Genomic DNA, 18690 nt, shown 5'->3' with positions numbered 1-18690 from the left:
TGGTAATAAATGCACTACACAACATGGTAAATGCACTACATAACTTGATATTTTACGACTTAAGATAGCTGTGGATTTCAATAACAGTACAAAGAAATCTATTTGTTGTCGAATGACATCAATTCCATATGCATGCGTACTACCAAGTATATAATCATAAAGTAGTTCATAATTCATGGCAGAAAACCATGATGTGTTGCACAGTTGGCCACACTGTACGATGTCTATATCGTGTTAAATATCCGTGTAGTGGCACAGCATGTACCGGCGTGTTCATTTGTTTAGTCGTGTACTGTGCCGCTAAATAACTGAGAATGCCGACCACGTTGCATATGTCAAGAAATCAGACTAGATCTGATCTGGGTATGTCATATTTGTAAATCGCGTCGATTGGCTGTTTTTATATCGTGATTAAAATTCAATGACTTTGAATAATCGACGATTTGGAAATGTCAATACTGTAAATTATTCTGTTGCTCCCGCGGGCCCGACTGAATCTCAACTACTACGATTGGCTGGTTCAGACTATGATTAGCGGTTCTCGTTGACTTCATGTATACTGGCTATAGGTGCAAATACACTTGGCTGTGAAGTCCATTCAGATATGCATGCGACGTTGGCGTTCTGTTGATGGGTTGACAACATTTTCATTATCAACCGTAATCAGCTTTCTCATTACAGCAAATGTATTGGTCAACCTTTTTATGGTGGTTTCTGCAATTGATCTGTCTATGTTTAACGAGTAATGCGGTGTATCCTGCGGCTGTACTTTCACGAGCGATTATTTCATAATAAAGAAAGAACATGTAGCAAACCGGGATGGAATTTAGGTCAGAGAACCCCATTGCCCATTAATATGTTCCAAGATAGTGATACGGCATAGCAACGCGTGTCAGTGAAAAACGCGTGTCACTGTCTGTATGGAAATAAAATAATCAGACGTCTAATCTGAGTCACTGTCCGAATAAATAACTCGTGGACGTTTAGTTGGGACCACGACAGAACCGGAACTTGAACTGGACGACTGTGATACACAGTTTATGTTAAAGTTAAATGTTCCTCCACAGATCTGTGCATTGGCAAACATGCCGTGCAGCTGCGGTACTCCACTGACAGGTTGACTTTCGTCGACAGCGGTCGTCGATGAGCTGCACGCCTACGTTTGTGATGTGGCTTGCTGGTCGTGGGTTGAAAGAGTCTTGGTTTCCGGATAAAATGTTGCTCATTTGGCGTTGGTGATCTTTATTTGGAACTGAGTATCGGTTTAGATTGCTCACATTTTTGTGTCCACTTGGTTGTGCTGCTGTGTTTGGTTGTACAGCGGCGTCAAGAAGACGTTGAACCCCGGCATTGAACGCAGGTTTTACGTGCGCTGTGGTTATATATACTCAGTTTGCCAGTTAAGTCCGCTTTCGACATTGTCTTCATGATCGTAGTCAGCTTATTTATGCCCATAGGTTGATTTCGGGACCATATTCCCTTAGCAATGGTACATTGGACATACTCAATTCCAGGGTAGAATGGTGCTGAACTACAGTTCATTCTGTCTGGTTGATGAGCTGCGTATGCTTTGTAGGCTCTAACCGGGCAAATGTCCGGGGGTTTCAGTGTAGCATACGCCTTCGGGGCAAAGCTTCTAGTATTACCAGGCTCCGAGTCCCCGTGACGAATTTTGGTGAGTCTCTCATTATACACTAGTAACTCACCATTTTCGTCACTCTGTAGGACTACATCACCCCATTCCATCTGACGGTGTTCGTTGTTTCCACGCAAACCGAAAAGCTTTGTGTTGTTATACCAGACGGTGTTGATCATGGCTGTTGCGGAGTCTACACCAAGTTGCCCAGCTTTCAGTAACGCCTCCTCTTGATCTTTCGTAATTGGTTGTAATTTGTTAGGCAAATTCCCAAATACTAAAATACACTGCAACATCGATGTTGATGGTTGCGGCTCCATAGCAATCGCTGATTTTACTGTGGGTCGATCTTCCGAGAGCCGTTCAGGGTAATAAAATTCAGTTTCTAGGTGGTCAGCATACATTAAGTTTTCCCAATCGTAGTATTCCATGTGATGTATTCCTAATATGCCAAAAATTTTGCTGAACGATTTGAACCGGATAAAAATAGCAGACGAAGTTTGTTTACAAAAAAAGTAGTTCGGTCGCCAATGGAAATACCATGTTCATTTGCATATTGACCGTGAAAATACCGAAAACATTATTGCATGGGTGATATGCAAATTAGTTTTAGTCAAAATAAGTGACTGCCTAAAAGTACCATTACTGTTGTTTAAATTTCATTCCACTCGGCAAGTATATTCATGTACCCTAAGGGGAAAATATCGTACTTCTAAATATTGTTTATTTCTGCTATGTTTCGAAAAACGGTACTCCTGAAGGGTCTTCTTTGTTTGCTCTCAGACCTCATTTGCATATGGGGTGTGTAAATACCGATTTTGATTTCAAGGACGAATCAAAATAAACTGCAGCACATATGTAATAATGGGTTTTACCTTTCTGAACAAGTTAATCAAGTTAGGTATATTTTCATGATATACATAAATGTTTTTAGTAGTGTGTGTTTTGTATATTTTTGGAAAAAAAAAGTTTTGTATATTTTGCTGGTATTATTCTAAAAGCATGGGTAGTTATTTGACGATGACATAAAGAATATTGCTAAAATTATCTTGGTAACATAATTATTTTACTGTTACTAGTTATGTTTTGAAACCAAACATATTAGTAAGCCTAAATATATATCAACAGAAAATGGTTTTCATGAATTTCGATTAAACTGCCTATTACGTCATTTTATTTGGTTGAAAAATCATATTTCCGCAAGATTGATTTTGTTTGATTTTTTACAGCTTTAAGAAACCTGTATGAAGAATTTAAAGCACAAAATATTGTCTTTTATAGAAAATGTCTGGGTTTGACCTTTTCATGTCAATTTTTATTTGAATACTCGGTCAGTATGACAATATAATAAATAGACAAAGGCGCCTAAATTCAATTCCAAAAATATTTAAAATAAACCAGAAATTTAACAATAAAAGTCACATATGTAACAGCTCTTACCGAATTCATGTTGTGCGTATCGTAGAAAATGACGTGGAGGTCAGAAGTGAAAACAATGAAACCACAATGAAACCAAAAATATCAAATTGTGAGCCACAAAGTAAGCGGATTTTAAAAACAAGTCATGGGACTATTTTAATGCTGCATAATACATCAGACAGCTGTCAATAAACTTCATTTAAATACATACCGAGCAAAACAATCAGTAACCATGTCTTTCGTAATAGCATCATCAGCGTAAAAAACGAAGAAGAAATATGGAAACATATCTAAACTACAGAGGGCCTCAGCGACAATACAAGATCATATTTATAAAGTTGTTTGAAATTGTAAGTAAACCTCTCAAATGTAAAAGCGATGAATCAACGCTAACATCTCTAGCGTAGCAAAACTATGTATTTATGAATCGAACACATCCGTTTCAACGTTTTTGCTATATAATTGCTATTTTAATCGTGCCGAGTGTGCAGAAAATTTCAATTTTCATTATTTAGTTATTATAATCTATAGGACTTAAACCATATTTATATTCGAATTATTTGCATACAGATACCATGTACCATTCTGGCATTAACATTCAATGCGCTTATTCGAATTTATTTAGCAATGAAATATACGAGTCTGTACTTAAAGATAATGGTATTTATTTATAAACAATGCATTTTGTGCATGAAATGTAAATATTATAACGTACATTTTTAATCACAATTGTTTATATATAATTCCCATCAATATAAATAAGGAATATAATACGTTGATCCTTGGTTTGTAAATAAATGCTGCGATCTTTATATCTATAGAATAGAATTTAAGTAATGAAAGTATTTTTTTATAAATATTAATCAAGATTATTTCAGAATATTTATAAACACAGCCAACACGATAAAGGAAGAATTCTATATAATTGATTGGAAATATCATTCATTAATAATGAAAAATTACCACATTTTTTACATATAAGAAGCTTAAATTCATTAAAAAATGTTACATGAATAAATGCAAAAACGGCGCCATATAGCCGCCACCACCACCATCATTGTCACCGCCATCCAACAAACTACCAAACTGTATCATTAGTGACTGGTCTATATGCAACAAACGGATCCGTTTTTTGAGCAACAACAGGAACGCAAACAAGCAACCGTTCAGTAACAAACCCTGCTAGCTAAAGTGGTACGTGTACGGCTCCACTAGATCACAGTCGTGTGACACTCCCGGATGTCATGGTCACTGTACCACCCTTGGCAGCGACGTGTACTTTCGAAGACGCATGGTACATGGTGTGAACACAGTAAGTTGGTGTGTTAATTCATCTAATTATAGAGTGTATTTGTATTTTCTACGTATGCCACATGTGGCTTAAAGCGGGAGAGTCGTCACCTGCGCAAGCGTCAGATGGCCATAGCGTGTCATGAGCCTTTGCATTTTTAGCATGTGTTGTTATCATCGCTTGGTACTCAATTCCCGCGCGTGCACACGTGACGACCCTCCCGCTTTAACGTGAATTGTAAGTGTGCCCATTAAATTGAAGTGTTACTTATATATTCTAATGGGCCCGTTATGCAGTATTTATGATGGAATCAACTGCACTGCATCTAGTTCCAGCTTTTTTATTATAGGATTGTATAACTGGAAAATGTGTCATTTTTGAAGCTAATTTTCCACCTGAATTGAGTAAAGCGTGATCTCTGGCAATACAACTTTTCGCTAGCATACAATTTAAAAACGTACATCGGACAGGTTATTCGGATTTATCATGCAGTGATTTCATCAAGCCATGATTTTTTCCAAGTAAAAAACTTTTAAATGTTTTATAAATTACAACAGATCCGAACGCTATGGTGGAAATATGCAACCTGATGAACACGTGTAGAGCAGTAACTTGGCCAATGATGAAAGAAAACCGGGTCCCGCAACGACTCATTGGTGATAGATGTTACCAAACGACTTCTTGACAACGAAAACAACTTATTTGTATTAGAATTAGTCGTGAAATTATTCTGAGGTAATTTTTTTTTTAAATATTTTATAATTTTCTATAAAAACCGCCATTTTAGACCGGGTTGTATCATCTGCCGAATATTATAATGATGCATTCGTATTGTTTGATCAAAGCTACTTGGAGTATATCGCTATTTTACATTACTTTTTGCTCATTTGTATAACGATTTGTTACCCAAGTATTCAATCTGTCATTTGATTAAAATCCGATGTAGGTATGAGGCTCCAATTTTTTTTTTTTTTTTTTATTAATATTTTTTTTTTATAACCCTTTATATTATATTTGTTTGTATTTTAGTTTGAATATGTCGATTTTTTGTTTTTTCTTGCCGTTAATCAGTTCTTAGAAAATCGTGTCCCAGACGCCTCTAACTACATCTGACTCAATGCCTATACAAATCTCGTACAATTCTCGCCCAGGGACCAGCCAATCAGATCACGGGTTACAAACGCGCCTGGGCATTACTCAAAACATGGCGGCGTATGGCAGCTACTTTTGCGTGAGCTGGACCTCATACAACTTAATAACAACGCAGTTTTTTCAATGATGGATCGTTGTCTAAAATAACAAGTAAGTAGCATTCATTAACCAGTTTGGCCTTGATTTTATTTCATTTCTGTTTGGTGGCAGATGAATTACATGTGCCAGTAATATTTTTGTTTTGCCTCTGGATCGGCGTCGGTGATCCGGTATCACCTTCAAGTCGATCTTTACTTGAAAATTCCTTTTAGTCGATCGTTTCTAAACTAAGAATTCATGAGGTATGGATGCTTTTTCTACTGCTCCCGGTGGACAGATTGGTCACCGTCAACACGCATGTTTACGATCGGGCCAACAACGCTATCAATTCACCATGTTCCATGTTTGTTTGTTTTTTTCAGGAAGAACGTGACACCCCAGAAACAATTATCCTCCAGGGCAGAGGAATGTGTTATTTGTGGATTCGGAAAAAGTTACTTTTGTACCCCCCATCCCTAACCCTACCCTCCAGCACTCCCCTCCTAATGACATATATAGTTATCTAGAGGGGGCATATACAAATGAATTGGATAACTGGGAGTGAGTGTTAGAGTTAGGGTTAGGGATGGGGGGGTACAAAAGGAACTCTTGCCGTGGATTCAGTTTTAGAAACAAACTACTAGTATTCGCGTGTCGATAGTATATATTTATATAATTTACATAATATTTATGTTAATCACTTATATTGTATTTATTGATGTGCATTGCTAACAGCACAGCTATCTCAGCTGAGAGGCTGCAAGCATAGTGTACTTTTTTTCGCCAACTCTTGTAATGCAAATTTCATACAATTTACGTTATGAGATTAATGCAGCACATGGAATAATTTATCATGTTAATTAGTATTTTCTTAGACATGATGCTGTACTATATTTGTTTTATACCAGTTCAGTTTTTTTATATAATTATTGATTACTTCATTGTTCTTGTCTATGTCTGATCAGAATTGATTCCATCTATTTTTAGTCAGTGTTTTTGATGCAAAATTTCTTAGTTTATATCTTTGGCAACACAAAGAAAAGATCCACCAGGTATCTTTAGTATCCATCAATTTGTTATTTAACTAAGATTCTCAACAGGCATTTGGGAATAGTTGTGCTATTTTGATAAACAGTACCATCACAATTAACTACTAGGTAGCCACATAACCCTGTTAACTTAGCAACAACAAAAATTAAAATTCTAAAACTGTGATGAATAGCTGTCAAATACTTTTGTTATTTTCAGTAAATTAGTGATTGACAAATATATTTTTTATTGAGAGATAAATATTTATTGATACTTAAATAAACCTTGTTCTGTCAATTGTTTGTTTTAAGCAGATGAACATGTTATGCTTATGAAAACAGCTGGAAAATAAATTAATGGCTTAATATACCTGTAAATATATGCTGTTTCATGACATTAACCAAGATGTCACTTATTTAGGTGATGTGGTTTATTGCTCTTCATGTCACAGATCTCTTCATTTGATGCAAAATTTTCAAATAAGTTAACCCTCCTACATACTGTTACATTTATTATATAATTTTTTAATTTACATGATAAAACAAGACTGCTGAGATGGTTCATCATCTCTACCAACTCAACCCGACCCCTGTATTATAACTTTCAATATCGTAAGAGGGATCTAAATGGAGTACATGAGTTGTTTTGATAAAAATGCCCATACCAAAGGCTGTGTGGCAGAATATTAATCTCAAACTTTAGTTGGACACTTCAGCTATTTCTTTTGAATGCGATTCTTGTACAATACTGCCAGTTTCCCTATAGTACATTCGCATATAAAAACTGACTGGGAATACTCGTCTTTGAAATAATGATAAAGAGCTAATGAACAATAAATAATTGTCTGTGGGAATGTGTCTTTCTCTTCTCTTATTTTGCCAACCATCCAATAAAATATGGATGCACTGTCCGTCCCTAGGAGTCTTTACGACTGACAATCCAATGTTCCCTATTTGGGCAAATGTTTATAGTCTTGCAATCTGGAATAATGTAATGAGGCTGTCTTTCAACTGGGACTGTAGAGACTTTGAGGCAGTTGTGGTCAGTGCAAGGACTGTAACATCAGATGAAACAGCATAAAAATTCTTTGAATGAACTTTGTTGGGTTTTGCGCCTGCTTTTTTCATCTGGTTTTTCACCCCTACAAAAAAGATCACAGAAATTATCATTTGAAGGTAAACGTGTACAAGTTAGGATTTTGAATAAAAAAATCTCTAATAAAACATGTACACTGAAATTTTGTTAGAATGAGCACTTTTATAATGAATTGCCCAAATAACTCAATGAACCAACACAGCTCTGTACACATGCAGTAGTGGGGGAATATGTTAACATATTCGCATTTTATCAGAAAATATGATATGAGTGGCTAAGCCACTTTTAAACCGTATTCCAATGATCATTCAACATGAACTTCTACAATTTATAACACACATAATGCAAACTATGATTTTAATGTTGAGTGGAAATCTTACCTGAACTTTCATTAATGAAACCACAGGATAAACTATGATAACCAGGACGAGGTTCCTGAATTATACATGGATAGATTACTGATTAGTGATTTAACCAAATCCAGTTGGCAGGATGGCTTGGACATTATTTTTGATAACAGATATGTTAGTGCCTCCTTCTTGCACACCTTAAAGAAAAGGGAAATGTGCACATTTAATATATCGCAATAAAAAAAATTGACTTGGCAAATAAATTATTCACGTTACTTGTTCATGCATATAGGTCACAGTCACGGCATGAAGACAAAACTGTTACTGTTACTCACAGGCGCTCGGATGTCGTCGAAAAGCTAAATACAAATACGAAAATTACTTACATGAAAGCCATAGCTTTATCATAGACTCACAAAAACATTGCCTGGTCGTAATACATCAACTCATAATGCAATAGTTAGATCGTGATGACTGTATCAGTATAAAGTCGAAACAAAATGCACGTATGGCTTATATTGCGTCGAATGCGACTCGTTAACATGATCGAGTAACGCCGCCTCACCTGTGGTAATACAAGGTCATCAAAGTTGAAATCCGAATTATCTCAAATGAATTACATACATCAATCGTGATTGCTCACAAAAGATAATTAAGTTTTTGTAAAAGTGACTAAATTCGGAATCCTCTATTGATTTCACATCGGTTCTAACATTACTTGCAGCCATCTTGAAATAACCAGGAACGATGAGTCTGGCGCATGCGCAAAGTCAGACAGCTATTTTTGTAAGCCGCACTATGATTGGTCGACAAAACTCGTCGAAAACTGATCTCGTTGTACGAGATGTGTATAGGCATTGAGTCAGATGTAGTTAGAGGCGACTGGGACACGATTTTCAATAAACTGATTAACGGCAAAAAAAAACAAAAATCGACATATTCAAACTAAAATACAAATAAATATAATATAAAGGGTTATAAAAAAATTGAGCCTCATACCTACATCGGAATTTAATCAGATTGCCCAAGTATTATTCTTAGGAATTACATGTGTTGATGTGAATTTTCCACTTGGAATAAAAGCAATATGTAAACAATATTGTATGTGTTGAAACTGTCACAAAGCAAAATTTGCATGACAACATACTAACTCTTTTATTCTATTCGAATACGTAAACTTGGGAATTCATTTTCTTTTCCTGGTCCTCTTAAAACACAATCAAACTCATCCTGTCACTGGCTGTGATCTTTGAATTAACTGACCGGCTGTCAACACGTCTCGTACTGTCACTCTGAACTATTTTACAGTTCTGTGTTTTAGTACAACGCTTGACTAATTCTTGACTGTTTGCTACTGATGTTGACTTAAGGTAGAGATGCAGGTTCGTGGGCACTTGGGAGTGAATTTTTTTGTTTTTGCTTTTTATTATCCAAACAGTCTTGGCTATAGACTATATTAAAATTTTGTAGAATTGTGAATAGTGGAACATACTCAAAAGACGATTTTATAGTATAGATAACAGGTGCAAACATTCTCTCTTTTGAATGCATAGCAAGATTTAGCAAGGCTGTACATAAATAATAAAAAAGAAACATGGTGAAAAAAAGAAATGACGGGATCTCCATATTATGCACTATATTTAACTTTTTACAGAATGATAATACATTTAAATTTGGGACTATTACAGCCATTTTAATTATGAGCATTAGCAAACTTCTTACTGAGTGAATTGTTATGCAAATTAGCAATTATCTCAGCTTCTTTTTAGTGCACATCCCAGAACTTTAAAAAAATAGCTCCTAGACGCTTTGACCTTTTGTTTTGAAATTTTCACAAATGATTGACAATGTGTTTATCTTCAAAACGCCGTCGGGGCATTGTTTTTTGGTGGAACAACAATCGTACAGACAACTAGCCTGGGTGTTAATTTATGCATAAACTTGAAGTAGTGAAATTTGAGCTGCTGCCCTGCAAAATTGACAACTGGTAGACAGTTTTCAAGACGGCACTTTCTTCATAGTAAACTGATGTACCCATAAACCATAATTTTTAAATTCATACAATAAGCTTTCCGAAAATATATAGTTTTGTGGACAAGGGAGGTCATCTTGGTTTCCTAATTAACTAATTAAAATACCTGTCAGGTAAACTGTATCTCTACCTTAATGACGACACTTGGTCATACTATACTTACTGATTAGACTTGCTGCCCGTAACTGTTTGTTATTGAGTCACCATGACTGACAATACTGACAAGGAGCGGCGAAAGAATCTTTTTTTTTGGTCTAAAATTTGAAGCGAAGAGCAAAGTTTTTTTGTTTTTTGGCTTAAAAGTTAGAAGTGAAAGGTTTTTTTTTTTCATTTTTTGCATAAAAGTTGCAAGTGAAGCAGAAACTTGTGTCATATAAGCAGTGGATATTTAAATAAAATCACCATAATGCCATACTATTTTTATGTTTTTATTTGAAAACTAAATATTTGAATGTATATAAGTACATTTAGTCGACAGCCTCATAACTCACTGTGTTGACTAACAAGCTGATGATTTTTAAGGTCAGCGTTTTTTCATGAAACTCTGACCCCATGTCTTTGCATTCTGTCCGTTGTTGTGGAGTTTGGTGCACAATGGTCCAATTTATTTATCTTTAGATATTCCAAATATACGTCCAGGGTCAGTGCTGACATTTGGGTAGGTCAGTGAAAGTAACGCACTTCATATTAAATTCATCACAAACCAAAACTCCCGTACCTGGTTTCACAGTAACATTTTTCTATGGAATCTTCATTTATTTCAGAACATCGACTGTCATTTTGTATGCATTGCTTAACAAGTCAGTAAATGTCTGATCCAAATTCACGGAGATCAACGTTTTTGGCATTAAAACATTTCCACCCTCAGGGCGTACACAAACTATAACGTTAATACTCATCTCAGTTTTTTATTCGATGTATAAACCATCACCCAGGAAACAAAATTGATGAAGCAATGCAGATAAAAAGATAGCAGTCGACGTTGCTGTCATGAATAGAGCAGCCGACCGATCGTACGAATGCGTTTTGGGGACGCACAGACAACTCTCGGCCTGAAGTGTCGTACTTTGCGAGAGTCTCGTAACAGCGCCGCCAACGGTCAAGTAATTTTTCAACGCAAACAAAAAATGCGATATGATACGTGCGCGCGGGTCCGATGAACAAGTAATTTTTTTGGTCTGGCCTAATGTCATTTTACTATTTCTAAAACATTATATAAAGTGCTGACAATAAATGTATTGTATTTCTTAGACATACCAAACTCTTGTCCACAGTACATAAAACAAAATATGTAAACAAAAAACTCTGATGACAAGACCCCTCTTTAAGACAATTCAGAGTAAATATTATAATTGCCAACTATTTTTGTTATTCTTTTTTAAAACACGAAAAACATGTGTATACAGTTGATTAATAATACGAAATAGTCTAGCTGCCATAATGCAGAAGAGGAATTGTGATGACCCCCCCCCCCAGTGGGAAAAGATATACCACATTCAATAGTTGTTGCAGAACATCAAAATAAGGGTAATTTTATTTAGAAATGTATTATTTAAAACTAAACAGTACATTCTTGTAATTACTAATTTTGTATTGTTTTATATTATGTACCCATGCTTATTTTGCTGGTAAATGTTGCTACGTTGTCAATGTTGCAGAAATAATTACATCGAAGACGAGTATCATTGTTGTTTTATTTTTCCCATATTCCATGATTTACGTGTTCAGTATATCCAGTTATATTATCGCATCGATTGTTATCCTGGTAAAATTTCGTGAGTTGTGTCAACATTTCTATATACGCAATACAGCTAAATTTGTTAACCTCGAAACGAAATTTGTTTACGAAACGAGACATGCTTTTTCAGAGTATATCACTTATTTTGTCCTGTATATTGTGTGTCCCCTCAACTATTGAATATTTAATGATACTATTATTTTGCTTTTGGACAAGTGGATTAAACACATTATTTATCATTACCAACTTTACCTTGAAGACATAATAATCGACAATAGCAACAGCATCTAAGATCATAACCATCAAGTAAATGTTTATGATTAGTAAATAAAACAAAATCTGTTCCTTATATATACTTATATATACGTGCAATTGCTAATTTAAAGAATTAAAAGCAGGCACTGACCCTAAAAATGCTCGGTCAAAAACGCAAACAACGAACTAATGACAACAACAACTAGCAGGCACTAGACTAACAATGAAATATAACCCATCAAAAGCACGGACTGGCAGCTGATGACAGGGATAAAACAACTTTTAACACAGTACATACATATGCGTTTGACGCCCAGAAAAAAAAAACATGTGTGGTTGGAAAGTCTAATATCAACTAAGTGATACTCAAACATAGAATTGGGGATTAAAAATCACATTGAATCGGGCCATAAGAAAATCGATTGTGGGCCGCCCACAATTCAGCATTTCCCACAATCGTTCTTACGCAATATATGTAGGGTCGTAGAGGGTCACAAAGTGTTTTAGGCGAGATGTCTAGCGTTTTAAGACATGTTTTTTGCGTTTTGCGAGACGTCATTGTCGGGGAGTCTCAATGAGCGAGCCTATTAAAACTTTTGATTATGGTGCAAACTCAACTCCACTTATGCAACGGCTAGATAACGCGGTCATAATATCATCACTGGTAAAGTTGCGAATTCTTTCATTGTTAGACTAATACTGTATCGGGTCAATTGAATGATGGGTTACTAACATTGATAGTATTAACTTCCGCCCATTACACTAGTTTGTTACAATTGTAATGATTAATATTAATGAGTTACTTCAACATCATCCAATCAACAAGCCTTTCATTTTAAATACGTAGATGGTTTCAGTTGCTATCTCTCATGAATATTTGCTTGTGCATTATGGCGTCAGTCATTTTTAAATATTTTAATTTGAATGAAAACTTGGGATCGGTATTAACAAATTGTTATATACATGTTTATAAAATTCTGCTTTTCAATCTATTAGGGTTCAAACGTACGACTTATAATCATTGCAAAGTAACGTCTTTAACTTTCTTTTTTTCACTGAGACATATTTTACGGGCAATTGCCAAATCACTCAAGATCTTTTGATTCATATAAACCTTTTAACTTGTAGTGTGAAGATTAAACTCACAACAGTGTGGTTTATAATTATGTGTTAACAACAGCAACAACTTTATTCACATTATATGCCAACAGGTTTTGTGATTGTAAACCCACCCCAATGTGTATAATTACCTAACCTAATCAATTTACTGTATGTAACACATAGTAATATTTATATTTTTTTTTATTTCAGCACTCACGTTTGACCCATGTAATTCATATACACCGATTGATGAGTTCTGGCGAAGTACGAATTATACTAATTCTAACGAACCTAACTGTGACAATAAACTTAATGATGGATGGTATAGGTTCATAAGCCCTGCAGGTGGTGAGATGACGACACGCGATGACATCCCAATTAATCATTGCGGTACCCATGTACCCCTGTATCTGAATTTTACCCATCCAACTATAAACGATGATATCGTGGAGGGGTATGCTTGTGGCAATGACCCAGATTTCCCAGACGAGAAATGCTCTTGGTCTTACGCTGTGAAAGTAAAAGCATGTTCTTCAGACTACTACGTCTATTATTTGACTGAAACCGATTGTGACTTAGCATATTGTGCAGGTACGTTCTATCAGTTGAGTTACATATGTAATGCAAATTAATCAAATGCTACACAATAATATTGATATTTACCACTAATACTGTGAATATCACAGCTGCTTATATAATAGTGTCTTGTTGTTACATTGATTTAATAAACTATTCATATATTTGAATGTGAATATTTTATACATTTAAAATTCAACATAGGGAATGCAATAAGTAGACAGATTTAGTTGGGTGTACTGTTTCAATTTTTTTTTCATATTCCAGAATCATAAGGGTTATATTAAAAGTTATTTTGAAATGATAAAATACAATCAAATTAAATCAACACAAAATTCGAAAAAGATCACAAAATACGAAATATGCGAACATCAATTCAAATGTATTTTACTTTAACACGGACATATTTTCATACGAAATTCCAAGTTATGTTTTGTCTATTTAAATTATGAATATTTAAATTTAATTATTATGTTGTTATCGAGTAAACAACTATCGGAAACCATTGATATTGCGCCTGAATAAAATTGTAATTGTATATTTTTATTTTTATTTTCATTATAGGAACGGAACTGAAGTGCGAGTCTGGATATGTGTCTGTTAATGGAAATTTTACACCTGGATGCATGAGTAATGTTAATCAGTATTGTCTTTGTGTGAAACGACATTTCTCATAATAACATCTCTTTTTTATCGGTTGCCTTTAAGGTAGTAACTGGGGGGTAAACGAGTTAATAATTGATCTATGATTCAGAAATTCGCACAAGTTACCAAGCAGGTTAAACAACCTGTACTTTATCTGAATAGATATAGACAAATACGGCAGTGTTCCGACTATTGAAAATACCGTTTTTGTCATGTTTGTTTGTGATGGTGTAGGCTGGACAATAATGTCGCATTTCTTGTTTTTCGATATCTGCCTTTGTTTTTGGAAGTTTTACAAAACGATGTTTTTAATAGTAAAACTAATCAAAATGAAAAATAATAAAAATGCTCGTCAACATGTTTGATATTGTTTGAGTAGTTTTACCTTTTTCACCTAACTACTTTTATTTTTGTAGCAAACATAGTGTTGATAAATGTTTTCTATTGAATGCGTTTGTTCAGAAAATGTACCGGCTTCTATAATTCTGTCATGAATTTGTTTTCGCGTATATGTTAACCGACTTAATTAGTTGATTATTAGCTGAATTGCTGTGTTATGTCTGTCATCGTTTAGGCCTATTTGAAGTTTTGGACGGAACTTGGCTCAGTGGTTTGGAACTAATTACCAGATAACCGCCGCCATTTAGACTATTCATTCTGACAGTTTATATTCCATAGTTATTAATGTAGTGAACGATTAATCAAAAGATATGACGTATTCAGTACTTAGTGTGATTGGCTTTATGATTGAAGGTTACGCCCTAGAGTCTTTTTACTGCTTTGTAATTGGTTAGAGTTTTGAAAATGAATAAAGAGAGTTTGAGTTGGTCTTGGGGAGCACAGCACAGTAGAGAGAGTGCAGTCGAGAGTCCAGTCCAGGGGCGAGCCTTGAGGCAGTCCAGTCTTGGGCGAGTCTTGGTTCAGCCTTGTGAGAGTCTTGGGGATTTTTCCCCAGGGCGCTGTGTCTTATAGAGTGCTCGATTGACCGACTAAGACGAGAGCTGAAACGTATTTCGTTGTGTGTGTCTTATTTGACTGTAAAGTTAAAGTGACTTTCCCGATCCCGTACCTCAAGGGGACGAGATAGAGAGACGAGACGAGTTTCCCCCCTGACAAGTGTGGAGAACCCGAGAGTACAGAATTTATCCCCGTGATACGTTTTGGATGAACCCGGGCAGGTGTTTTACACACATTGACATCCTGTGAAGAGAAGTGAAATGGCGAAGATGTGTCTTTCTTGCGAACCGAACTAACAGCTCCATGGCAGAGACGACTCAGAAACCGCGCTTGACGACTAACACCTTTACCAGTATGGCACCGATGTACAACGCTGAAGAGATGAAGACTTCTGAACCCTTTATGAAGGACGAGTATCGTATAGGACTGAATAATTAAGAATTGAGCGACATTAAAGACAAGATGAAGAGAAAGAACGACCCGGACTAACGCGACGACAAAAGAAGAAGACGCTTATAGACTTTGACTTTAGCTATCTGTGTATTGCTTAGAGAACCGCTCGTTGGACACTGTAACTGACACTGTGTAACTCAAGGACGTTGAACTCTTTTCCAGAACCCTAACCCTATTGCTCAGTAATGTAATGTATTGCTTGCTTTTCCTATCGTTTTTTCTTACCGTTTTTTTTTTGTGATGTTGAATTGTATGTATGTAGGCGCCCAGATTTTCGTTTTGAAATGATATTTAGTGACGTGCGAGGTCCTTTATAACGATTTAAGCGCGCCTCAGTGGACAAGTATTTGCAACACAGTGTTTTGAGTTTTGTGATGTTTTATGGAGTTTTTATGAGTTTATGAGTACGGATTATGATGGGAGGAATGATGCCCCCACGTGTTTTTTTAAGAGTTTTGAGATTTGTCGAGTACAGAGATATCGACGTTTTAAGAGTTGTTTTTGTTTATGTGTTGTTTTCCGGAATACTTCTGACGCTTTTTGAGTTGAGAGCACTTTGTAACGTTTTTTTATGTCTTTTTGAAGTGAGAGTTTGGTGCGCCTATATACGTATTGTTTGATAACGCAAGCTTTTGTTCATGATTGACAGGTTTATATGTAATTCAGTAGTTTCTATCGTTTTGCCTTTCCCGTCTTTAATTGCCAGAGGAGTAATGTGTTATGAAAGCGACATTTGTCTTTGCATTCTGTTTCCACGCCGTATGACTTTTGTTTAGATTAATGACTTGTGAGTTCAGTTGAAGTTTATAAGCGTATATGAAAGGAGTTTGATTAATAGCTTTTTATTCATTGTTTATTAGTTACCGCTTTGCAATGCTTTAACCGAGAGACACATCCCTGGTAATCACGTGATCATGCTGTCGACTGCAGCAATTGGCTGATCGCATGGTTACACCGCCACGCCTTAGTTTTTTTTTTGACCTTTTGATATAGAGTTTGTAACCTTAGTAACGGAGAAAGTGAAGCGACGGGTTACCTCAGCGAACCTGTTTGAGAAAAGTGAGTCGATTGGTAGCCTTTCCCTTGTTTTTGATTTATAACCGTTGATATTTGAAACTTTATAACCATTGTATTTAGACTTTATAATCATTGTACTTAATAAGTGTGTTTTACTCTTTTTGATTTATTCCTTTTATTAGTATTGTATTTAACCCTATGACGATGAGTGGCTGACGGTATCTTTGATTTATGAACGTGTAATGCCGGGAGGCATATCTCTCAGTTTGGGTGAAGGGATGTGTCATGAATTTGTTTTCGCGTATCTGTTAACCGACTTAATTAGTTGATTATTAGCTGAATTGCTGTGTTATGTCTGTCATCGTTTAGGCCTATTTGAAGTTTTGGACGGAACTTGGCTCAGTGGTTTGGAACTAATTACCAGATAACCGCCGCCATTTAGACTATTCATTCTGACAGTTTATATTCCATAGTTATTAATGTAGTGAACGATTAATCAAAAGATATGACGTATTCAGTACTTAGTGTGATTGGCTTTATGATTGAAGGTTACGCCCTAGAGTCTTTTTACTGCTTTGTAATTGGTTATAGTTTTGAAAATGAATAAAGAGAGTTTGAGTTGGTCTTGGGGAGCACAGCACAGTAGAGAGAGTGCAGTCGAGAGTCCAGTCCAGGGGCGAGCCTTGAGGCAGTCCAGTCTTGGGCGAGTCTTGGTTCAGCCTTGTGAGAGTCTTGGGGATTTTCCCCAGGACGCTGTGTCTTATAGAGTGCTCGATTGACCGAGTAAGACGAGAGCTGAAACGTATTTCGTTGTGTGTGTCTTATTTGACTGTAAAGTATAAGTGACTTTCCCGATCCCGTACCTCAAGGGGACGAGATATAGAGACGAGACGAGTTTCCCCCCCTGGCAAGTGTGGAGAACCCGAGAGTACAGAAATTTCCCCCTGATAATTCCTTCAATATTTCATTTTAATTATTTATTATTTTCCTTGCAGATTTTGAGGAATGTGTCAACGTACTATCAAACTGTTCACAAATTTGTATTGACACTGTAAGCTGCATTTGTAAGACGACTTACAGGTGGATGTTAATGAATGGGTATGCTACGATATGTCAAACTCGATGCCTACCAATGACCCAAACAATTCTATTAGACCTTCAGTGTGTTTGAAAACAAGTATTCTGTATATTTTGTACTACATATTGTTCATCACACATGGTTTAAATTAATAGCGATACACGGATAATTACTTTGTATATTGAAGGGTAAAGACTATAGCAACTCTAAGAATGTAGAGCGCAAAGTTATCCGCCGACCACCCTTGATCGTCCGACAACGGTTTCCTGTTTCCAAACACGGCAGTGACCTATGTATTGTAGTATATCATATATTGAAATATTTGACTCATTTTCACAATTGTATTTTGTAATGTTATATTATCTTGTTTCACTACTTTCTAAATGTAACTGCATGTTTAAATTTATCTGCAGTACTTTTAGGTCAAACTGACATTTCTATTTTAACTTACTGAATGATTGATAAAATGTAAATCGAGGTGACTCAATATTTGGTTGTTTTACTTCGACTAATGGGATTCAATAATTAAACGAATATCCAACCAATGTATGTAGATTGTCTTTACTGTGACATATAAGGGATATGTGACGTGATCTTATCATGTGAGACGCCTGGCAAGCCTTAAATAACTCAGTCTCAGATTGATATATGTTGTCAAGGACTTGTCACAAATATATATCCATATGGTATGCAGTATAACGTCGTCCATCGATTTTGTATGATTTCTATTTTTTTTTTGATATACTACTCTTTTCTAACATCCAATAGCGATTCTCATGATTCACTAG

At 35.7% G+C, this 18690-nt stretch overlaps 2 protein-coding genes across 2 annotated transcripts; one reads left to right on the top strand and one right to left on the bottom strand.

The window, feature by feature from the left end:
- Positions 1-1326: 1326 nt before the first annotated feature.
- Positions 1327-2040, bottom strand: LOC144346259 (uncharacterized protein KIAA1958-like). The gene has a single exon (XM_078007130.1). It carries the CDS (start codon positions 2038-2040, stop codon positions 1327-1329), a length of 714 nt encoding a protein of 237 aa, XP_077863256.1.
- A 1102-nt stretch (positions 2041-3142) lies between these two features.
- On the top strand, positions 3143-18447 carry LOC146733973 (oncoprotein-induced transcript 3 protein-like). The gene is made up of 4 exons (XM_085508449.1): positions 3143-3176; positions 13387-13767; positions 14317-14382; positions 17820-18447. The coding sequence occupies exons 1-4, from the start codon at positions 3143-3145 to the stop codon at positions 17993-17995; spliced, it is 657 nt and encodes a 218-aa protein (XP_085364575.1). The 3' UTR covers positions 17996-18447.
- Positions 18448-18690: the final 243 nt, after the last annotated feature.

The sequence above is a fragment of the Saccoglossus kowalevskii genome, chromosome 15, assembly GCF_978046115.1.
Source record: "Saccoglossus kowalevskii chromosome 15, keSacKowa6.1, whole genome shotgun sequence".
Lineage (NCBI taxonomy): Eukaryota > Metazoa > Hemichordata > Enteropneusta > Harrimaniidae > Saccoglossus > Saccoglossus kowalevskii.
The sequence above is the reverse complement of the archived record's forward strand: the minus strand, read 5'-3'. Positions and strand labels throughout refer to the sequence as shown.